This window comes from Hyposmocoma kahamanoa, unplaced genomic scaffold (assembly GCF_003589595.1).
Source record: "Hyposmocoma kahamanoa isolate Upper Pololo Valley unplaced genomic scaffold, ASM358959v1 86, whole genome shotgun sequence".
Taxonomy (NCBI): domain Eukaryota; kingdom Metazoa; phylum Arthropoda; class Insecta; order Lepidoptera; family Cosmopterigidae; genus Hyposmocoma; species Hyposmocoma kahamanoa.
This window is the reverse complement of record NW_020654289.1, coordinates 15,350,931-15,376,149: the sequence shown is the minus strand read 5'-3', so window position 1 is coordinate 15,376,149 and position 25,219 is coordinate 15,350,931. Positions and strand designations below refer to the sequence as shown.

At 35.7% G+C, this 25,219-nt stretch overlaps 1 protein-coding gene across 29 annotated transcripts in view; it reads left to right on the top strand.

The window, feature by feature from the left end:
• Positions 1-9,751: 9,751 nt before the first annotated feature.
• Positions 9,752-25,219, top strand: part of LOC113234634 (tropomyosin-2) — a 32,816-nt gene continuing 17,348 nt past the window's right edge. For 6 of the 29 annotated variants that reach the window (XM_026470021.1, XM_026469999.1, XM_026470000.1 and 3 more), the window contains exons 1-3: positions 9,758-9,887; positions 15,368-15,519; positions 16,791-16,916. In XM_026470021.1, coding sequence (XP_026325806.1) covers positions 15,406-15,519; positions 16,791-16,916 — 240 coding nt within the window. In that variant the 5' untranslated portion in view covers positions 9,758-9,887; positions 15,368-15,405. Of the gene's footprint in view, positions 9,888-15,367; positions 15,520-16,790; positions 16,917-22,294; positions 22,586-25,219 lie in introns of those variants that run through there. The other 23 variants (XM_026470018.1, XM_026470017.1, XM_026470015.1 and 20 more) reach the window with 16 other exon arrangements.

The following is a 25,219-nucleotide window of genomic DNA, read 5'->3' as shown; positions in this document are numbered from 1 at the left end:
CATAATGTAAACATATTTACGGAAATAGTCCAATTTAATTCTAGGAATGCCAATGTATTCACATACATATGATATGACCGATTTTTAAAAAAGACTTCCGTCTTCAAAAAAGGAGGAGAGTGAGACCCTCCTCATTCGACTGTTTTTTTTTTTGTTTATGTTACTAAAGCGTTTACTCCAACATTTGTGAACCGATTTCGATGATTTTGTTGGACAGGCTCAGTAGTTGTCCCATTCAAATTTGAAGAAAATACTCCATCTCTAAAGGTGGCAAATTAAGGGATGAATCTTGTTTATTGTTTCACTTACTGTCCATTAACCGATTTCAATTAACTTGGCAAATAGATAGAAGATTCAGACAAACTTTTCAGGTCGGTATTTTGATAAAAAATTAGTAATTTTAATAGATTTTCTTTATCATTGTTCTTTTTTTTTTCATAAACAGTAATTTAATAATCAATACATCTAAACAGAAACTAACACTTGGAAAAGTAGAGGCAATTATATTAACACACAGGTGCACAAAGATTTGACCCGTTCTTTTCATTTTCATGAAAGTAATTTCTAGTGTAGTTAGTATAATACATATTATGTATTAAATGATTGGACAACATGTCGAGTTGTTAGGTTTTCGCGATTGTTACCCATGGGAAATTAAACTATTTTTTCGGAACTAAATTGTGTATATTTTTGTTTTTTTCCACACAAAAACAAAGTTTCGGACCCTTTACAGTCCCAGTCACGGCTGACTAAGATGGACCATTTCTGGAGTCACCATTCTTAATTTAGATTCGAAAAAATATTTTCATTTCCTATGTTTAGACAACGTTTGATTGTTTAGTACGGTAATGGTGTGATCCATGGGTGAAAAAACGGTGTTATTTCAAGCTCGTGGCACCAGAAGCGATCTGAAATAGACGCGGTAGCAGCCATGTGCTCTGTCGAGCGAGTGAGATCACTTCCTACGTAATGAACCTTGAATAGACGTTACAGGATGATGGATTAATGAGAATATTGTTACTTGACTTGAAAAGGAAAGAAAAAAAAAATACTTAAACAGTTGTTTCCGACACGAAGTCATGAATTCTTCTAATTGTAGTTTAATTTGAAGTAAATGGTTCTTTAGCTTTCAACTGAGGATGGAAAATGGATTGTAACAGGCATTCCAAATCTGTATGGGAGCCAGCTCTCAAGCTGGCTCCCGTACAGATTTGGAAGGCTCACCTTAGCACACAGCAGCAGCATCTTCAGGTCAATTTATAAGTATTTTTGTCTGTTTCTAAACAGATCATCCCAGACAACGGAACCATTAATTAATGTTTGATTAATGTAAGACGAGATTGCACATTTTTCGCAACTTTAAATGGCATTAGGTACTGCTAGTAGATGCTTCTGTTAGTAGGTATGTACGACGTCATAACGCACGTACGACTTTTTTTTAAGAATGAGCAGTTTGCTTTGGCCCTTAACAAAAGATCTATTTATGAATTACTAGAAACTCGTATATAATTGTTTCACATTTATTTTAAATTTATATTCTTACACTTATATGATGATACACATTTTAGGGTATCATATTATTGCGAATCTTAAAGTCAAATTGAATCACTACACCTATAACATGTTCGGCATCAAAAAAAAAAATCCAAGTTAACAAGAAAGAATTCCTTTAGAAACGTGAGTGTTCCTATTTTTGCAAATATGCTTTTAAGCATAATACGCTTTGAAAGGATTATATGTATTTTGTTAAACCTTTAAAATGTTAAACCTGCAATGTCCTACGCATTTTAACAAGATGTAACATTACCCTTTATGGCACCTAAACATAGTTTCGTCGAAATAAGTTCGCGAGTGGGCTCAACAAAACGTCGTTATGTGATTAAATCTAGGTTCCACTTTTAGATTGTCTCAAATAGCTTGTAATTTGGAGTAGCGTAACTATGATAAATTCTGTTGCTATGGTTTTAGTACATTTTAGAAGCACAATTTGTAATGCAATGTGGTTATAGTCGCATACAAATTCTTAATTTGGCTCTGCCTAATACGACATAGTAACTTAGCACAACGGAATTTGGACACACTTTTTTAAAGTTATTTATTCAGGTAACAGTCATTAAACTACAATATCTAAAGAACAGTGCTTATAAATAGACATGTAGTATCATATTTTTAATGTATATGATGTTTTAATTTATAAGTTTTCTTTTAGTAAAAATTTTAATAATAAATAAATAAAATAAATAAATAATTTTAAAAATTACGTAAATTGTGCAAATACGTGATGGATACAAAATATCTACAATACCAATATTACATAAAATGTTAACACTGCAGTCCCATAAATATTTATTAAAATAACCACTACAATATCAGTTCTCTCACTTTTTTCTTAAATGTATTTAATGAATTTGCAAAACATATCATCATAATTTTATACACACTAAATACTCGATGGACACTGATCATAAAAGGTACAAGATCGCCGAGAAAGGTGTTTTTAGTATAATTTGTTCGACATACTGAAATACAAAATATCCTATTATTATACTATTGCTATTTATTAGTTTAATGCAACCTTTATATTGTCGTGACGTTTGATTAAGTTTGTTACTATTTCTATTAATTTAGTTTTAAAATGTATTGAATTGTATATGAATTGTTAATGAAAGAATACGTGTGGCGCACCATAAGTTTCCGGAATGAATAAGAAGAAAATACTATACCTAAATGGTCAGATATGAATTTACTGTTTCTCACAATATTCTCCGTTCGCGTTAATGCACTTTTGCATACGAATGAACCAATTTTGAAAACATTTATGCCACTCCTCCGTGACAATCTCTGAAACATATTTTTCATACTCTTCGACAGTCTCTTCAGGTGATGAAAATCGTTAACCGCGTAACTGGTTCTTAATTTTTGGAAATAAATAAAAGTCACAAGGTGCCAGATCGGGACTGCACGCGGGATGGCTCATAAAGTCAACGTTGTTCACCTTCAAAAATTCATTTGTCTGTCTGGCCGTGTGAGAACTGGCATTATCGTGGTGCAAGATGATACGGCGTTTATGGTTATTTTACGGAGTTTGTCAATAACTTCCCGCAAACAAATGGTCGTGTACCAATCACTATTCACGGTACAACGATTCTCCAAAGCAACAGTAGGCACGTGTCCAGTTTCATTAAAAAAAGAAGCAATCATCCGCTTAGAGGCACTTTGCGCGCGCCCTTTGGTTGGTTTCAGCTCATCTCGAAAGACCCATACGCTCGATTGCTTTGTTTTGGGATCGTAACTATAAATCCATGTTTCGTCACCTGTTAGTATGTCCACACCAAATTTGCCGCCCCTTCGTTGAATCTGGTAAGCATGGCATTGCACCATGTGACGTAATCCGTTTTTTGAGCCTCAGTCAAATTGTGTGAGATCCACCGAGAGCACGGCTTTGTCATACCTAAATGTTTGTGTAGTATTGATTGTATTTGACTCATGCCTATGCCTAAAGATGCCCGAATCTCATGGTATGTCACATGCCTGTCTGTTTCGATCATACGGCGCACAGCATCGATGTTTTTGTTGTTCACAGCAGTGGACGGGCGACCATCACGAAATTCGTCATAGTTCGATTAACATGACCGCGTTTAAATTCTGCAAACCAGCTATAAATACACATCTTGCATGGTACTTTATCGCCAAAAGCAGTTTGAAGCTAAGCGAAGCTCCGCAGAGGCCTTAAATTACACATAAAGTCGTAGAATATCATACTACGAAAATTTTCACGAATTAAATTAAGTCCATGGTGATGTAGACAACCAGTTTCTAAAATGACGTCACAATGTAAAAACAAGTGACAGTCAGATGAAACAAACTGTATTCCACAGCCAAAGATTCCAATAAGATCCATTTTCTAAAGTTGTAATTACTTTTTAAATATTGTTTATGTAAGTGGCCAGTTCCGGAAACTTATAGTGCGCCCTATGTATAGTGGTTGTTTTTATGATACCAAATGGATGAACAAGTCGTGCGCCTGATGGTAAGCTACACACCTGTCCATAACAGTTGCAGTGCCACTCAGAGCTTTAAATCGCAAAGATCTGAGGGGCACTGCCACTGCGCCCGTCACCCTGAGACGTAAGTTGACAAATCCCACGTGTCTGTAATTTCACCAGCACCCTTACCCTTCTAAACCGGAACGCAGTAATGCTAATATTGCTGCTTGGCTGCAGAAATAGGTAAGTAGTAGGCAGTACTTCCCTGGATGAACTCTTTCACAATGAGCTCTACTGCTGTTAATGTACTCACCAATGACTATATTATGTCGTTTCCGTCAGGAGCAGAACTTCTTCGTCCCGTCACTTGGTATACAATAAATTAAAAATATAGACCTTGCGCATATTGACATAATAGGTTAATTTAAAAAATCCCTTGGTACCTGTGACTATGAACTACTTTTAACAACATGCTAATAATACACCTAACTAACCTGAAACATCTTTCAATGAAACAATATTTTTGAAGTGCGTTAAATTAGAAATGATTTCATGTTGCTTGTAAAAACAAACTTATTTATAATGTTCTTCTGTCATGTCTGGTTTCTCACGTAGGTAAGTATAATGAGATAATATTTATGATTTTTAATTATGTTCACCATGTCAACAATACCGTGCGAATTAAGTATGTGATGCGTTTACAAGAAAAATATGTATGATAAAGAATGTTTAACGATTGTAGTTTTGTAACAGGTCTGTTGCTACATGTTATCAGGCTACATCACATATGCGTTAATTTATTATACTTATGTACATACTGATACAGCCACAGAACACTATACTCACACGGAGGATACATCCAAGTGACAAGAATAAAAGAAGTTGTACGAAAAGGGTAGATGATATGTGTGAGGCTAGGGCTCAACTCACACTGGCGCAGAGTCGAAGCGTCGCGACGCGTCATGTTTTTCGCCTACAGCATATTCATCTCTATTTTTTGTGTTTTGCAAATATGGAGTCGCGCGTCGACGCGTGTCGACGCGCGTTACTTGAGCGCAGTGACGCCTCAGTCAGACGCCGACTACACGCCACACTGTGATCTGGGCACAGAACACTATACTCACAAGGAGGTGGAAGTGGATCTGGGCGCACTAATGCGAGCCTATAAGTTGTGTCAGGATAAAGTAAGATGGCGTTCTTTATAGTCTCTGCCTACTACTCTTGTTGAACAAGAGCGTGAGCTTTAAGTAAATATGTATGTTACAGCCTTGTTCAATGTAAGTTGAAAGATTTAATAGATTAATCTTGGTTTTATTCTAGTTATTTCTGTAAGAAAAATGTTATTGTAAATTGAATTATCTTCAAGAACATAAATTTAATATAAAAAAAAACCTCGTTTTGAACATTTTTGTTGAAGCATGATTGTGAGTGAAGCTAATTAATATTGAAATTAATGCAATAGTTTCATATTGATACAGCTGCAAAAAATATAAACTGAAATCGCTTATTGAATAACAACTACACATTTCACAGTTTTACTATATGTAATGCGACTCAGTTAGACAAGTATAGTCCGTCTTTTTTGAAGACGGAGTAAAATGACATTTGAAGGGTTGCTAGTTTTCGTAAAATTGTATATAGTTATGTAGTTGTTGACGACAGTTTTATCGATAGATTTTGAAAGAAGATGATGATGTCTCCTTTTTATTTTTCATAAACATAGTTCACAATACAGTGCATATAGATATAAACTTACGAAAAAAGACAATTCAAATGAACTTGTGCTCAGTAGTTGAATGAATAATGGGTCGAGGATGATTTAAATGAAACAAAATCGGTTATTTATTCTATAAGCGTGATCAATATTCAGTCCATAGTCGACAGAATATTTATCGACTACAATCACTGGCTGCTCGTAAGCGGGCAACAATTTTGCACTGTAATTTTACTCCGTCTTCAAAAAAGACAGACTATAGGTACCTAATCAATTTGTAGCTAATTTAGCTTTTTTTTAACTCGTTTACGACAACCGTTTAGTTTCCTATTGTTTCCTAATTTTTTTTTATGACTTTGTTTGTGGACAAACGACACATCGATTTTGGAGAAATCAGAGTTTATAATAGGTATTTATCTTTTGACACCCTAGTTGGGAGAATGCTTACCTCTTACGAAGAACCTATACCACCACTGATTCATTATTGAAACATGTATTATTGAATCATGTACTGTATCATAGCTGTCAAATTATAGGAAACCATCGCTATCAAAATTGCAATTGAAGCAACTTTTTGAACCCGTCTAAATTCCTCATATCACTTTGGTATATGATATTGTTTAACAGAAGTCTCAAATAACAATTCTAGATTTCATAATAGATAAATTAATGAGACGGAGGGCAGTCTTCCTGTGTATCAGATTACATCAAAATGCAAAATGAAAAATTACCTTTAGAAATGAAACTATTACCTTTCGGATCTAAATAGGCGTATAGGTATTTGTTTTTTCAATCAAGCAAACATTTCGGATCGTTTACAGGTCACTGATGCACATCGTCACTGCTGACTGAGATAGTAAAGTCATCAACCAGTTATGTCTAATATTAACTGTTTGATAGCGTCACAATCTCACAGTTTTCATTTACAATGTGTTACAAACACGCAATAACTATGAAATCGATAAATTCTTTTTACTTCATTAAGCAACGGTTGATATTGCAAAAAATGGTGTCGGTATACGAAAGGAGTCCCCCTGCAAGACGTACTCCTTTCCTGTACGTCTCTGGCGCTCCCAGGACAACCATAGTAGCTTTCACTACGATGAGAAGCATGACAACGCATGCCATCGATACGATAAGAAGGTTGTCTAAAATCTTACCCCGTGCGATCGTCTATCAACTTGTCAAGTTTTTTTTTATAATATCAAGTGACGTGGCGAACAAGCCGTTCGCTTGATGGTAAGCTACACGCCTAGCCATAACAGCTGCAGTGCCACTCAGAATTTTACATCGCAAAGATCTGAAGGGCACTACCTTCAGTTGAAAGTCTCATGTGCCTGTAATTTCACCAGCACCCTTACCCTTCAAAACCGGAACGCAGTAAAACTCACATTACTGTTTGGTGGCAGAAATAGGTAAGGTGGCAGTACTTCCCTGGGCAAATTCTTTCATAAGGAGCTCTACTGCTACAGTAAGTGTGATGATAATGGTAAACCTAACTTCATTTTAGCTGCAGTAGAAGACTAATTACAAAAATATTTATATTTAATCTCAAAAAATTCGGAAAACTCCATCGTTATGTCATTGGCTTACAATCTAGAGATGGAAAAATGCTTAATATAATATATGACTGGAGCTTCCAAAACCGTTAGGAAAAACGTTTTATTTTGTAGATTTTATGTTAACTTATGTTTTATGTTAACTGGTGACATAACAGCGAAAAGCGAGAATAGGTTATCAAATAATTAAGTTTACTTTTAAGACACCAGTTTAACTTTTATTTATAACATTAGTATTATCAATGATATTATACTTGTAATCAAGTATTATTCACATTCAGGAATCAATTTAGCTAGGAAACATAGATGGCGGGACTAGACACTTATTAGGCATGTCGTAAAAAACGAAATTGTTGAGTATTGAACTGAGCATCGCCTACAACTTAAAATTATAAGCGTGCTTTTGTGCTTATATTATGAAGCAAACTTATTTAAGTCCTTTTCGTTTAACGTCCATCTCTACCCATCTACCAGAAGCGCGAATGAATGGAATACACTAACGAGTGTTTTCCGAAAAAAAAAAATTTGGGGCTATTCAAGGCTAGAGTGATTAGCATTTTTAGGCTAACGCGTACTATCATCGGTCACATCGTCGCTTAACATCAGGTGAGATTGTAGCCAAGCATGTGTCTATTATTTATAAAAATATATCTACGCCAAAGGGAATAGAATGCATGGAATCATCAAGGAATAGAATATCCGTGTTTCCCGAAAGTTGTAATTCAGGGATATTCCAGTCTAGTGTTATTAGGCATTTGCTAGACAAAAGCGTAACTAAGATTGTGGCTGCTCGGCTTAAAAAAATATTTACATTATCAATAGTTTTTAACTTTGAGCTCGATTCAGTATGGCTTAAACCATCTGTGCCTGTTTATTTTATTACGACACGTTGTTCTTGCACATACGGGGGGTGATTCACTCGCACGTCGGAATGTCATTTCGAAATAAAGTATTTTTCTCCTTCAAACTTCGTCATATCGAGTACTTTAGTTTACTTAAGTAGTTAGAAAATTCTTTAAATAAAAATGAATCATATTGTGTTTCAAAATTTTTTTACTGTAATTAGACTTGTTGATTTTTAACTGTAATGAATATTAGTAGCAGTAGAGCTTCTTGTGAAAGAGATCGTCCAGGAAAGTACTGCCACCTTATCTATTCCTATATTGCCACCTTACCGCCAAGCAGTAATGTCAGTATTACTGTGTTCCGCTTTCGAAGGGTTCGGGACTTGTCAACTTATGTCTCAGGGTGACAGACGCAGTGCCGGTGCCCCTCAGATCTTTGCGATTTAAAGCTCTGAGTGGCACTACAACTGTTACGGACAGGCGTGTAGCTTACCATCAGGCGACTTGTTCGTCCCGTCACTTGATATTATAAAAAAAAGATGAATTTAGCAAAAAAGTCGGCATTTCAGAGCATAATATTCTTGCTTTATTCTTGTCTGCATAATATTATCTTCATCATTCACAAAACAGGTAAATAATACTGCGAAAAGAATTTGTAATAATGACCACAAGAAATCTTACTATTTTTTTCTTTTCAGATAGTAATTAGTTTTGTGTGTGATGTTGTAAGGTATTAGGTTCAATACAATAAAAAGCTCTGTGTCTAGAGTTCCAAAAGTTGATAATATGAAGCAGACGGATAAGATATTTAGATGTTTACTAATGTAAGAACGAAGGTAGTAATATTAATTTTTGTTGAATACCAAAATGATACTAATTTATTTTTTGTGAAATTACTCTACTAGTTTGTTATAATTATTAATTCAAAGATCGAGCACAAAGAATAATCTCGACCTGATAGGATTCTAACTTGCCTCTGTGCCAAACCAAGGCCACCGCTCTACAAACTGAGCTACGGATCGAGTCAGCAGACCTTATTTTATGAATTTATACAAGTGTTTGTTTAGAAGAAGAAGGTAGTTAGATATATTAATCCCAATAGCATCCTGATCCTCCATCTGTACCCACTTGGGCGCCTCTTGGGCTCGTCAGTTAGTTTATAATAATGAATTTTTTTCTGGTAGCGCGACTTATCTTTCGACATATCCTTCAAAAAAGAAAGAAAAAAGTTAACAATTGGTTTTAACTACGTGAATGAAGGTTACCTACACTTTCAACAATTGAGGAAATAATAACTTTGACAATCATCTGAAGAAAAGAAACAGGTGTTCGTTACTATTCATCTCTAATATCTGTGATATTATCTGGATGGATAAAGTAAATATGACAATGTAGTTACATGTCTTCGTGTTTTGCTAGCTTTTTCGAGTGAAAGTAAAAATAGTGCTAAGTTCGACTGCTTATGCGATTTTATCAATTTATTTTCGTTCGAAATGTCTTCATTTCAATTAGCAGGTTATGCTTAGATTATTTATCATGATTTCAGTTACAAGTATTAAAATTTCGCTATGGTTTAATTTTGTTGTGTAAAGCAGGTGAAATAGAGGTACCTCATTATTTTTGAAATTTTAATTTCGGTAGGCTCTCCTGACCCCTTGGACCAGTGTACTTTATTCTCGGAGCGGGGTGCCTCGGCCTCATCTCCTTTCGCGGCGGTAAGGCGACACCGCGAGAGCGCCAGCCACCGCCGCCAGTCGCACCACAGCACGCGTCGACTCGACATGTAAGTAACCTCTATCAGTGTATCTATAGTGTCGTGAAAAACACAGTGATTTTTTTTAAAAGGTGCATTGATTAAAATAATTTAACCTTTTGGTATAATGTCTGGTAAGTAGGTTCCAGTGCTGTGCAAATTGGAACGCGGTGTTACGGTGAATTTTCATGATTATACTTATGTTACAAAGCCTTCACGGTTTACAAGTTAGCTTTAGTACCACCGATAGGTTAATTAATTTTTAACAAATCTTAGTAAAATATATCTGAGGAATAGGAGTGCAGTCAAACAATTTCTCAAAAGTTCAAACAAACATAAGAAACAACCATTAAAAATGATTTTATTTTATGCAAAAAGGATTTCATTCATTCTGATAGTGTCCATTTAAATTTTATAAATAATCGGTTCTCAATGCATTCCGGGAGATCAGCCAGTGATTTGTAATCTTGTTCTATTTCTATTTTTAAATATCGCGGTGCTCGGTTTCATTTTCGGCTGGCCAATAGGAACCTTTACATGCCCAAATTTTCCCGCGCTTTTGGCAAGTTGCCAACCTGTGACCAATCACAGGCAGCGGCGGGAAGCAGAGTTTACGCGCGTGCGTAGTGCGGAGCGCGAGTTGTCAAAATTCAGCTGTATAAAATCAGCTGCGATATAATTAGACAGACTATTTTCCAGGCAGGAGAAACATTCATGATTTTCTATTTACCAGTACGGCATTGAGAAATAAATACCACTTTTACACTACTTACACCATAGTTAGAAATTGAGAAGAAATGTTTTATTTCCACTGTGTTGACTTCACTGTTACATAATAAAGTATCTAGATACATATCATTTTAAAAAAGCGACAGGAAAATAAATATACAGAATATACATATAATTGTGTAATGTAATTCAAATAATATTGGAGAAAACATTCGAGGTTACCGTAACTTCGAAATCTTTTCTACAAAATCAGCTGCAATGAGCGCAAGGAGATGTCGAGATAATATGCGATATCTCAATAGTACCTATTGTGATTTGATATCTAATTTAATTTTGTATATTTATAAGCTAACTAATTAAACACATGTATCATACATCCTCAATAAAATATGTTTTTATGTAGTTGCAAATTTTCATAATGTACTTGAAGTCGTAATGTCAAACAAGTTTTATTGACAATAATTGGCTTGCCCGAAACACTTGAAATGTCGGAAAATTGATACCTTGTGTCTAAACCGTGCCAAGGTTATAACAAATTATTTTAATTGCGATTGATAAAAATGCTTAATTTAAATTATTGTGCAATCGTTATGAAGAGAAGCAGCGATCATGGGTCCGACAACGAGGTTGTAACAATTCAAGGGAGTCTTGATAACATTTACAAGTAGTTTTTGTAATTAGGTATTTAAAGTAGGTACAATATTTCTTGTAAGGCACATTTGTTTTTCATAATATCAAGTGACGAGACGAGTAAGCCGTGCGTCTTGTGGTAAGCGTCACGTCTGTCCATAATAGTCGGACAATTGCAGTGCCGCTCAGACCTTCAAATCGCAAAGATCTGAAGAACACTGACACTACGCCCGTTATCTTGAGACATTACGTTGTGTTACGTTGAAAAATCGTATGTGCTCGCTGTAATTTTACCAGCACCCTCACTCTTTCAAATTTAAACGCAGTAATGCTCACATTACTGCTTGGTATAAATGGATAAGGTGGCAGTACTTCCCCGGACGAACTCTTTCACAAGGACTTTTTTATTTATGCTAACAAGAGCTACCAGAACATAATTAATAGCGACACGTACTTTTTTCATTGTGAATCGATAGGGTACAAAACCAATAAAGCGTCCTCATTGAGTTGCTAATATACCTTTCAAATCATCGCAGTACATGTCATTGCGTTGGTCAACAATTGGTTGGGCGCCAAAAAATGGCAGGCCAAACGTGACGTCAAAAAACATAACTTTAAACAATAGGTATCCGTTTTGCGCACAATGCAAATTGCATCCTCAATAATTACAACGACGATATTGCTTGCTTGCACTAGTCTATTCTTCCGAATGTTTTCACTAGGTACATATTTTCAAACGCTTATTTCGCAATGTAGGTACTGATTAAAACTAGCAAAACAAATTTATCGCATTGTCAACAACGCCAGAAAATGCATAAAATTCTTACCAGGTTTGTTACGGAATAATTCACTCATAAAAGAGAGGTAATAATGTGAGTAATGAATACCTCAGTGACGCGCTTCAAAAGAATTTAGATTGAAACCAAGGGGTAAACTCTAATTAGTCATGAAAACATAAATAAATGTCAGATGAGTGAATGGTCTCTCACATTTTGATAATAATGATCCCTGTGACAGGAGTACATGATACCGAAGTTTACTAGTTATTTTAAACCCAGAATAAAAGTGAAATGAGTCACGTTTTAATAAAGTGTTGAGTAATGAAACTTTCTTATCACACGTTTATTTCTCTACAGAAATGAAGAAATTGAAGCGAGTCCCGTGGAATGTCGATAATAATTATGATAGTTCCTTTGATTGATATTTCTATATTGGAAGGACTAACTTCAGAATTTTTTATTGGGTAAAGTTGAATACAATAGTTAGGAAATAATAAACTTGATGAATTATAAGAATTCTTAGTTCATTTATTTTAGTGTTCGTTATTTATAAATAACGGCAATAAAATAAAATAAAAAAATAAATTACAAGGATCTCACTACAATGTTCATTATTTTAAATAGACAATAAAAAAATTATCCACATAATTGTTAGAATTTATCAATGTCTGTTAACTAGCTTTAAATATCTTGAAGTTTTTTGTTATATATAGTGCTTATAAGAAAGCTGGTTCTAAAAACAACAGCGAGCAGAAATAAATGGAATTAGTTGAACGATGGCAGCAACAGTGAATAAAAATTCTTCATTTCGAATAATCCTAAAACTTTCAAAAACGCTTTAAAAAACGAAAAAAATAAACCTTCGTTATTCAAAATGATTCAACTGAGAGGAATGCTATCCCTTTATTCACATGTGCCAGCAGCGCAACATACATGTGAATGCAAAAATGTCAACGACTTTTGGTTTTATTTTGGATCCTATACAGTTTGCGTTTAAAGTTGATTAAATCGATATCCTTATATTATTTAGTAAGTACAAAAGTAGTCCAAGGAAACATATATGAATATAAATTAATTTAAATGTATTCTGTATTGCTGGTTGCTGAACAAAATGAATGTAATTTATAAATAAAGGGTTAAGTTTCACCAATACTTATATTTAGTTGTCAAAATTGAGATAGTACCGGTTGCCAGTTCACAGTCGATTATGTCAAATACGTGTCCTTCTTATAATAAAGCCACATGTGTTCATAGGTCAAAAGTGGTTTTATCAGATCGATACCTCCTATTATTGATATCTATACCTACTACGTCAACTTTATTTTTTGGTTATTTTCTGTTTCTTTCTGTTATTTTTGTAAACTGCCATATTTATTTATTAATACGCTCCCCCGATTTTGTGAAAAAAAGAAAAAAAAAACATAATTGGAAAAAAAAAATTTTAGGCAAAAAAAAGAAAAACCAACAAAATAAAAACAGAACAGGTCTAAAAATTAAGTTGGCGTAGCATTCATTCGTATTGTTCATATCGTATTCGTAGTATTCATATCGACATGAAAGTCATAAACATAATAAGTGCGAATTCCTTGAGACCAACTATTCACATATGTGAAATTTTATAACGCTCCTATTTTAGCATAAAAAAGTTATCGTCTTATATCATTCATAGAATCTTTTTGTCTCCCTGAAAGTTGTCATTTTGCAGATATAGCATTATTGCGATAATTTATGTAACATAATTGCCGATATACAAAAATAAGGATTTACCTACAGTTTAATTTTGTTTGCGGAATACAACAGTGACGTCAGGGTCAGTAGGCCAGTCGGATTTCCATTTGAATTTAAACTATCCCTAAAAAGTATGTCCATTCTAAAGAGACCAGTGACCTTGTTGACAAGTGCACATATCGGTATAAGAGAACGACAGTTGGACAATGTACTGTTTTCGAATTTTAAACAGATCGTGTTTTTTCGTAGCACGAATTTAGTAGATTTATTAAGTCGTGATTCAGTCCAGGAAGTTCAATAAACTTTACACGCTTACTTTGTCCATATCTACCAGGCATTAAAGAATTTCTGGTATTGGTCCTATCTTAGAAAAACAAGCGCTCAAACGGACACCATTCTTGATCTTAACAATCCAGTTAAACGTAATAATTTTTCTGCCACTCAGAAGTGAACTCAGGTTTTAACTACCTAAGCGTTTAGAATCTTACACTAATTACCGTGAAGCGTTACTGTTCCAACGCTTAAAGTTACTTAATTATAAGCATTGAAAAAGCTGTAAGCATAATGCTGGCGTTTCTTAACCTCCGTAATAATTAGAAAAAAAAATCAAATGTACTGACTGTGTCAGTTCCGGTATATTTAGCTATCAAAGAAAAATGTAGGAATTCTCCGGTGAATTCGCTTGTAGTTTCTCGTGTAGTTTCAAAAATAAATCTCTTCGTTTACGTTCTGTCGATAAATATGAATGATGGCGTGCTGTTGTTTTGTATGCTAATTTGTTGAATACTGCGTACTTTTCTACCTTTTGTAATTTTAGAATAGAAAATTTTTTCTTACATATTGAACTTCGAATCGTATTGAAATAGATACCGGTTATGAGTTATTTGTATATTATTTCTTATTTATCATAATTAAAATCTATTGTACTGACTTTTAACATTGTTATAAGTACACACCTAATACACTCTCGACGTCTACTTGCAAATTCCGTACATAAAGAGTAAGCGCATTCCAATCCTTCTAGAACTTTCCATACAATACTAAGTAATACATCAAGTAAGGATCTAAACCCTAAGACCAATGCACCTCGTTCCATAAATAGCTCGTAAGCTCGGGTTTATTTGCCTTTGAATTATGGTTTACACTTTACTTCTCTTTGCTGATTATTTCAACAAATATTGTTTTTGTGTGTCACATTCTAATGGTGACTTGTGTTGTAGTGGAACCAATCTTTCTGGTAGAAATGAAACATAATTTTATTGGGTAATTTTCAGGTTAGTTTTCTCGGTGGCCGCCAAAACCTAAAAAAACCTAAACTTAAACCTAAAAAAAAGTTTCAAGTATACGTGAAATATTAAATAATATTTCAGGTTGCCACACTCGAATATTAATATATTTCGTAATAAAATTCTAGAATATTTAAATAATAAAATTGCCATCGAAATTAGGTACAGAAAACTATCCTGAAAATTACCAATTTCTAGAAAAGTATTCAAGAAATTGATGGAGTTTTATGATTGTGGTGTTTGGAATATATTTCGATTCAAATTTAGCCAAAGACTACGAGATATATACCTCAAACATTACATATAATACTCCCTTGCCACACCTAGATTAAAATAAAACGAAGACGTATTGTTGTAGCTTTTCATCCAGAGGAGTAACAAACACAAACCGCCAAAATGGACGCGATCAAGAAGAAGATGCAGGCGATGAAGCTGGAGAAGGACAACGCCCTGGACCGTGCCGCCATGTGCGAGCAGCAGGCCAAAGACGCCAACCTTCGCGCTGAGAAGGTAACATACAACACTTTGTGTCCATCTCAACTGTAAATTACGAGATGCCATAACTGAAAAGCGTAGTAACTTCATTCAAATCAACTGTTTCGTAAGCTACCGGTCTTAGACACAATATAGCTTAGGTGCTGTAGTCAAAAATAATTAAACAATTGACCTCTAGTATAACAGTTGGTCCAGTAAGCTCTGAGGCGTAAAGCCAAAAGTTACAGTTTTTGCAACGATGCAAACGCGCGACTTCATCGAAACAAACGCGCGAATGCACCGATGCAATCGCCTATAAAACTCAAGTGTAGCGATGCAGATTGGTGCAGGCGCGCGCTTGCATCGCTGCCAAACTTGTGTAACCGCTCTTAGTCCATTGCTTCATTAGCTACGTCACTTGCATAAACTATGTACACCCCTGGGGTGTGACGGTAAAAACCTCTTTGGTACGGCCTGCTTTATACCTCTACATACTTGAAAAAGAGCTCTCCTCTTATATGATTAGTATACCTATGAAACTCATGTCTGAGTAAGTAAGTATACGTTAAAACGAGCAATGCCATCGTCCGGTCACAGCTAGCCAAGGACATGAGGAATTGCTATACAGAAAATACTACACTTCCTCAATCTTATTATACGATAATAATTAGTCTGGTTTATTGTAGAAAGTACTAAAATTTATTTTGTACGATTTGGGTACACAAACCAATACATAAACGATGACATTTTAAAATTGTTAGAAAGTTTTGTCATAGTGAATGTTGTGTAGAAAAATTCAAGTTTGTTATTTTTTTATTGTTTTGCATCGTCATCTCGATAGATTCGCTTTGTCACGCGAAAGCGGACTAATGATGGGTACCTAATTATAATAAACGAAGATGGTTTCATCTTGTTTGAGTAAATATTTTGAATGTGGTGTGGTTGCGAGATTGGGATACGTCAATGTCAAAGAATTACAGTTCCTAAGTATGTACTAATCCACAAATAACATTTAAACGATGTTCCGGCTAGATACAGTTTTTTACGACAAGAACTATTTTACAATTTTTGGCTTGACAAGTCAAATTCAAAATTTCTGGCAATGTGTTTTTAGTCGAAATTTAGAGTAAAAGACATCAACGAATTTATCTTAGCGATTATTTTACAAAAGCGACTACGTTGATGTCGTTTGTATGTACATTTAAGTAACAATTAAAAAAGGTCACTTTTTGAAGCTATGAAAGTAATTGGAAAATAGTAAGTAAAAGTAGTTTTATAAATTCTTTACTACTGTTTTTGTGTTGTAGGCCGAGGAGGAGGCCAGACAGCTCCAGAAAAAGATCCAGACCATCGAGAACGAGCTCGATCAGACCCAGGAATCCCTCATGCAAGTCAATGGCAAGCTCGAGGAGAAGGAGAAGGCGCTGCAAAACGTAAGCTCAATATTTGAATTTTAGAAATATAATTACAATTTTGAATATTTTAACGAAGCCGCTTAAAGTACACGCTTGCAGTAGTGTTCTTATTATACGAGTGAAAAGGATATTACGTTAATTTTATAGAAGTAGTAAATATTGTGGTGAACTTGCATCAACATAATGATTTTGATTTCCAAAATGACGTGAATAAAGACGAACATACAAGTTAACAGGAAGCGGAAACTATTTTCGATGTAAACGTGTTGTGGTGTTACGAGTATGCAGATATTATTGCATGAGTGTATTATTTATGTTTCATATGATAGAAAAGAACGCACCGCGTCGCAACCTTGGCACATTGAATGACAGACGTTGCTATTGTTATTAAATATTGTGCATTGTCTCACAATTCAAACATTTTTAAATTCCGATATAACGTCACTGTAACGTCACCTAATTTAATTATCTCTAAGTCATGCCAATGTGGAACAGATGCAGCCCACCTATTAGAACTATATTGCATAGTTTGCCGGAATTTCGCTGTAGGGGGCTGCGTTCCGCGCGTCGTTCTATTTTCGGCCCCCGCCACCTAATATGGGCTCGTTGCCCAGACTTTCGGTAAAAATAAACGTTATACACTTGCCACTCTCATTGGCTCGCGCGTTTCTTCGGGATGTTCCGTTTTACTAACTCTGGAAATTGTTTTTAAGTTATTGACGTTTAATATCCGTCATCCTCCATGATCATTGTTTTGTCGCTAATTGAAAAAAATGCGTATATTTGATAACTTTAAAATATATAAAATAAGCTATAAAATAGGTTTAAGTCTCGAGACTTTTGAATGTTCCCGCCATCGGTAAACAAATGCGAAGGCGTTCGATCGGTAAAACAGTTGGAATAAACAAAACATGGCTGCGGAGCGGCGATGGCAGCGCCGCAGTGAGGATTCTTCGACAACAGTCAGTGAACATGGCGGTCGCCAGCGCGCGGGCGGACGCGTTGCGCCGCTAGTAATGTCCGCGCCCCACGCCCACGGGCGCGCCCCTGTTCGGCGCAGGGGGCACCAGCACCACCCGCGCCTGCGGGGCGAACGTCAACCCGCCCCCAGCGCGCCTCTAGACTCCGATCCGTCCAAAAAAGTGACCTTACAAACCCAAACAAACGATGTTGTGCCTTATGTCAATAGTGTTAGTGAATCTGAAAAAGTGACAAGGACGAATAGTGACGATGCACTTTCGAATCGAAACATTTGCGAAGACTTTGAGAATTTGGATGATGAAATCGAATTTGATAATAGACTGACGGGTGCAGAATCGCGTTACAGTTCGGACGATGATATATCTAGTAAAGAAGAGCGGTCGGCGGGAGATGGAGCAGAGACGACGGCTGTTTTACCTTTTGATGTATCAGATGACGATCCCGAGACTGCAGAACTTGCGAAACTTAGATGTCCTAGTGAATGTACTGAGGTTTTAGCAGAAAGAGAAAACCGGCGAAGGCGCAGGTGCGCCGATTATCCGGGTCTCGCGTTTGGCAGTTCGATATTCTCATCGGACACAATGATGAAGTTCTCTATCATCAAGAATGAGTTGCAGAACATCAAGAATACGGCGTTGAAAAGGGTAATGTCCTACTTTATTGCGTGCATGTGTGTGTGGCAACCGTGGGCCAAATGCGCACAGAACTATTTTTAATCGCGTTTGGTGGTTGAAAATATGTGGTGTGCGAGGCACATCTCGCGCGTGGCGATCAGCTGAGCTACTGACATTTTGTTTTGTTTGACATGTTTACTTCAACGGTTATGTTATTCGCCGCTAGATGTCACTAAAGTCAACGATTGGTAGGTGGTGGTGATCATAGCCCTACGTATAAAGGCCTAACAGTTTAAACGGTAAACCCAAGTACAAGTAATTTATTTCAATATAAATCAATAAACATGATGCACATAGATTGGAGCAAATGGACATTACGATAGTTGGAGTATCCACCTAAAAGTAAATAAGGTTAACCTTGGATGATACGGACCTGACATACATATTGTGTTGTAAAGTTATCTGTTAATCTACTTTAAATAATTATTTAAGGGACTAAGCTATAAAATAGTGAATATAAGGCTCAAGGTAATATCGCTGCGAGAAAACCTGGGATGAATTGAAATTCACTACAAATACATTGAGTTGTATTAAAAAATAAAATAAAATAAAAACGATGTAATAAAGTAATATAGAGAAATAATCATTAGGTTTGTATGGACTTTACAAATAAATTATGCAGATATTACGGAAGGGATGTTTCAAATTGTAAACCACACCACAACTTTTTGGATACCTACTGATCCAGTGGCTGTTCATACAATATACAATTACCATTACTTACAGTTCAATAGGTTTTTCTTAAAATAAAAATCGATTCGATAAACGTTTTTCCGAATTTGTATTTAACGGGTACTTGATTGAAAGTTTTAAAACAGGCGTTGAATGAAACTACACTGTACAATTACGATAACCGAGTTACGCACAATGCAACTTTCTAAATGATTCATAAAATGTATAAACATTACTAGTGATGTGTTGTCAGTAACCACATTCGACATTCCCAATCGACATCTTCCGTCGGTACTACCGGTAACTGAAACAATTCGTCCCGCGCAAATTGAGATCTAAAATGCTAATTAAAGAACTAGCTAATTGGAATTTTGAAGATTGCCCGGGAACTGCTACATGTACTTAATTACACGATCCTTTATTACATTTAACAGGTCTAAATTCTTGACGTTCGAATTATCAGCAAATACTTTATGATTACCCAATCAACTTAATTATTAATACAAGAATGTTAGAATTGAACTAGTAAGCGTTCGACCGTTGAATACCAATTCTAAATAATACAAAACGAGTTAAATGAAACAATGCAGTTGGGCAAGTCAGATGAATTACGATCACACATTATTTTATTACCGTTGTCTTGAGAAAATTACATAATATTTTAGAAATTGCATATGAGAAGTTAACTATGTATTAATTATCTAGAAACAACAACATGGCAATGATTCATTCAAAACTTTGAAACTAACTTTTGGTTTTCAAATTGGATTATTAATTTATTACACACGTCAAAAGCGTTTAGGTATCAAGCACGGTTTTGCTAATTAGAGGAAATCAGGTTTTTTTTAAACCAATGGATTTTCTTTTCGTCAATTTTATTGTTAAATTCAAATTATAAAATTAATCAATAATGGTGTTGTCACATGAATGAATAAATAATGTTATATTTGAATTCAAATAATTGAAGACTGCTCTGTTATCATAGATTTTAGACTTCCGTGGTTATTCACTAAATGATTATCACTAATATCAGGTTTCTTACCACGGTATGACTTCTTTTTATTTTCCCGATATTTCGGAACGGTTGCACGCTCCATGGTCACGGGTTGACTGAATATCGGGAAAATAAAAAAAGTCATACCGTGGTAAGAAACCTGATATTAGTGATACTCTGTTATCACTTTATCAGTAACAACCACCGAGGACTGCTGAATAATTTTCCGCAATATATTCGTACATATAGTCAAGTTATAACAAGCGTTCACTCGGACTAAATAAGGCATTGAATTTCTTTCACAAATTAGTACCGAGTATTTAAGACCCTCTGATCGGTTTTGGACATCGCCATATGGCCATAGTGATTGTCGGGCATCTTATCAATGTATAACATAATAATGTATTAGTTCTACAACGTATAAAACTGAACATATGTTACAATGTGACTTGTTAGTCACACAGTCAAAAATATGAGTGTATACTGTGCAGTCTTATATGAAATGACTCAACCGAAACATGCACTAAGCAAATTGCAAGATGTCGATTCGTTGGTCTGTTGGTTTGGTTTAATGGTGGGGAGAGGTCAACGATCCTTTTATGAACATTGTCGTTGATAAATCTGAAACTATATGTTACTAACTATATGTAAATTATTACATATATCCAACTAATTTTTTTTCCCAGCTTTTGTGGTTGATATTGTTGGTGCTAGATGAAGAGGTCCCGTTAACTTCGTTGTCTAGTACTTATGCTACGGGGAATTGCCTAGCTTGAGACACCGTAATTGGTATTTTCTTTTTCAACACGTAAACACGTGATCGTTCTTTATATTCGTCGTCATGTCGATGCACTTTTGTGCAGACTCGTGTAAATGTGTATATTTGAGTTATCCGCTCGTATAGCGAAGATATATGTATTATTATTAGGTATCTTATTTCTTTCTACGCGTATATAATATCGTAACTTGTTTGTGAACAAACGATTCTTATTCTTGCATTGAAAAAGTAATTTTCGGAAATAAACTTGCGTGAAAATACTTGTCTCTGTTAACAATACAAGTACCTTCTTTCTTTTAAAATGTCCTTTAGAATATGTTTGCTCAGCTTGAAAACTGAAATAATGATCGAGAATAAACGTTGCCTCTTATATTATTAAAAGCCTGCGCAGATTTCGTTACAATTGTCTTTAGGTTAATTGTTTGCATCAGATAGGTTTCCATGAGGGTTCGTTCGCCTAGCTACGTTAAAACCGATTTGCTCTCTCATTAAGAACACTTATTTTTGGTTAAATTGTACCTACGTTCTGTTTTATCGACATTGAATTTTTACTATATCTGCGTGGTCACGTAACGGAATTAAAATGAGTAGAGCGCATGCTTTCCAAATGACGTCATGCGTATTTGAGATGTTTGAAAGAGGTCTTGGGTGAAGTTCGATGCACAGTGACAATGGTCTTTCATCTGACATTTCTTATCGAGAAATTTTGTTTAATAGACACAAACTAGATGTCGCCACCATATTTCATGATGACCCAATTTTTTAGAAAACAAACTTCAATGAAAGTTTTGATATGGTGATTGAGCCGTTTTTGAACATGACCTTTGTTTTGTTGCGATACACCACACCTGCTATGTAATGCCCGTCTAAAGTTAATTCCCATGATTGTACGCTGTCACAATATATAGCCCTTCGCTTCATTTCGATTGAGTGAACATCCGTAGTTTTAATTGTACACGGTCACTCAACCGTTTCGCCCATCCCATCACATATTTTGGTTTTTATTCGGAATCCGCGCTTCGAACCCTTCGATGTGGCAGTTCTGAGCGAGCCGTCACAGGTGGAGCTACTTGTCTCCGATTGTCCGTCTCTATCGTTGGTTGTGCAGTGACGTTTACCACTCAGGTTTTGCTGTCAAACTTGTTAGGGAATGCGCGATTGTAACAAATATTAATTATATTTCCACAATTCGATTGATATCGTTGTTACTATTAACCAATCGTTGTTTGTTGCATGTAATCGCTATCAGCAAAGCTGGTGATAAAGTTGCAGAGTCTAGGTTGGGCGGTGGCGGCCATTTTATTTGCCGGCTGTGTTCATTTCATTCGTGCCGAGCCCATCTCCGCGACACGAACGGCTCAGTCAGTTGGCATTTTCGCGAGTACAGCGGAGGTGTCTCTAGTTTTTAACTTATAGTTAATCGAATATACAAAAGTGCTTCAAAATGACGACGAATATGCAACAAGGAACGATCCTGGACGTGTTGAAGAAGAAAATGCGTCAAACTAAAGAAGAAATGGAGAAATATAAGGATGAGTGCGAGGAGTATCACAAACGTTTACAAGTGGAAATAATGCGGAGAGAAGAAGTAAGGAAACGTGCGATATATGTTTACGCGTTGTGCCATGTGAAATTTCAGTTCTGTGTAAATATTAGTGTCGCAACTCGTAAAGAGTTGAGAATATGGAGTTATCAGTAGTTGTACTATCTACCTATAGTGAGTAATGTCCGGCCATACTTAGGTGAGCAGGCGACGTACGCATGCTTCTTTCTCTTTCGAATTCACCTTGCCCTAAACTTGTAGAACGGGACGGAAAATAATTCTTCTTTTCATTGGATATGATAATACTTTTTCAAGACCTATTAGTGCTGTTCCGGTAAAATGCCAATTCGATAACTATTCCGGTTGAGGACACGATTGTTAATTGTGTTTTTATCTTCGAGGCTGTGCATAACTATGTGGTTATGTGCCGGTTTCTGTTACACGTAACAGGTTTTGTTGCGTTTGAGGTCGAGTACCGGTCTTTTGTAGCACATGTAGACGTGAGCAAGGATCGTGGAACTCGAATACTTTAGAAGTCGTTGCATTCTTGTAGTTTGTCCTTAAGGAACACAGGCCGCCACTGCCGCTGGCGCTAGAAAGGCGTGTCCACTGAGCTCCTCGTTATCGCTACATGACGTAACCCAGCACGACAGTAATGTTCACAGAGTGAAATGCTTCTGAATGAAAAAATGATCCTGATAGACCAATTTGCCTATTATACGACACTTTTCATTTATGGCATTTGATTTCACCCGTGAGTCGTAATTGTTTTGGTGGTATGTACATCACGTGTGCTTTGATTAAAATTCCACGGTTACACATCATCGACGTAAAAATGCTGAGGAAGTATCTACATTGTACTATGTAATAAGCTCCTATTAGAAACTAGCATATCTAAAAGTCCAATCGCCTTTTGCGACCTTACTGTTGATAACAAACATCGAGTTCATTGTAGAACTAAAAACAGTGATTAATTGATACTTAGGTACTAATTGAAGAAATAAGTGTATTCACATTGTTGGACTAACAGTTTCGTGGTGATTCACGGTGCTCAAATTGTGGTATCAGCCCAAAAGTAACTATGACTCTCGGTGGAGTCTGTAGGCGTGTACTAACATTGGAACTAGCGCGACGTTGTACAAACTCTTGATTGTTGAGGTCAAAGATGAAAATTTACTTGCATTGTTAAAGGGAGCCGTGACGTGAAGATAACAATACATTAAACTACCGACATCAGCAAAACGACCAGTTATAAATAAATTTTACTATGAAACCGGTATAGAAAACAAGTGGAGTCGTACGCTATTGAGTTGTGTGATTTTTTTGCTAATCCTCATGTTAGTCATACGTTCAGATAATCAGAAATTACCTTAACAAGCAGAGTGCAGATGTTATTTCACTCCAAAAAAGGGGACAATTTATTTGTCGTTGAAATACTGAAGCAGACCATTAGCAGCAGGCTTAAACATTGACCCGCTCATAGATTACCTTGCTTATCCAGTAGTATCTGGTTTTGAGCAAATATTTGTAAATAGGCCTCATAGGTTACCTTTTTAATTCAGTAGCCTGTGGTTACGTGGAACTAGTTGTGATCTTGTTTAGAAATCATCACATAACATAAACAACGTAAGAATGTGACTTGAACATGATTCACTTAATCATTTTCAACGTGGTCTCATTTGAGTTCTGTTTATTAAAATTTAAGGTAAAGTACCTGCTAGTTGCCCTTACAGACCGCCATATACAGTTATAGGACCATTGTAATCAGTATGAATAGACACAATGCCCTAAACCGATCCCATAAATTTTAAACAATGCGCCCCACCAGGAACGCAAACGTTATGCAATCAGGTGCGTTGCTATGATCAGAACCAGCCAACTATGGAAACTGAAGCTTAGAGAGGAAACTATAAATCATTTAGATTCACTTGTTCGGAAAGGTCACTGAACCTAACCGGCAAGATGTAAAATATCCGTCAATTTGAAATACGTGCGTTCGAGTTCAAGGTGGCTAGAGCTGATGTCTCGAGACGCTACTCACATGGTTCTCGGTCAAATCTCAACAAAAAACGTCTAAACGTGTTTTTCAACGAATAATTCTCTCGTTAGTATTCGATCGGGTTCTTGCTACTATTGTTACACATTCCGCTTTACTGATATTAGAATGGTTGGTTTTTATGATTTAAATTATTTGGGAGTGGACCATTGATTATAATATGTATTTATTATTTTTTCTTTTTTTTATTATGGTAGAGAATAAATAGTAAATAAATATTACGAATATTATTTTACCTTGTGCAGTACCTGACATTGCAAAATAGTGTATTAATAATGATTTAGTATTTTTTGGAACGTTTTGAAAACCTAATTTATATGTCTGTATCTTGAGAAATACAAAAAATATACTCTTAGTGGTGTACAAGTTTCATGCTTTATAGTTATTAAATTGTTAGTAACTAAAAAATCGTCAACGTTGCACATGCTATTATAAACAACGCGCGATCACCGCTATTATTAGTTCGCGGTGACGACACAGGATAAAAAGAGTAACTGGGACTTGCTTCCTCGGAGCAAGGACGTGTGACGTCATCACTCGCTCTTGCAATTTTAAAACGTCGCGCTTGATAGCGATGCGTGCAGATTCTTGACACGTAATAAATAATGTTAACAATGCTTCAC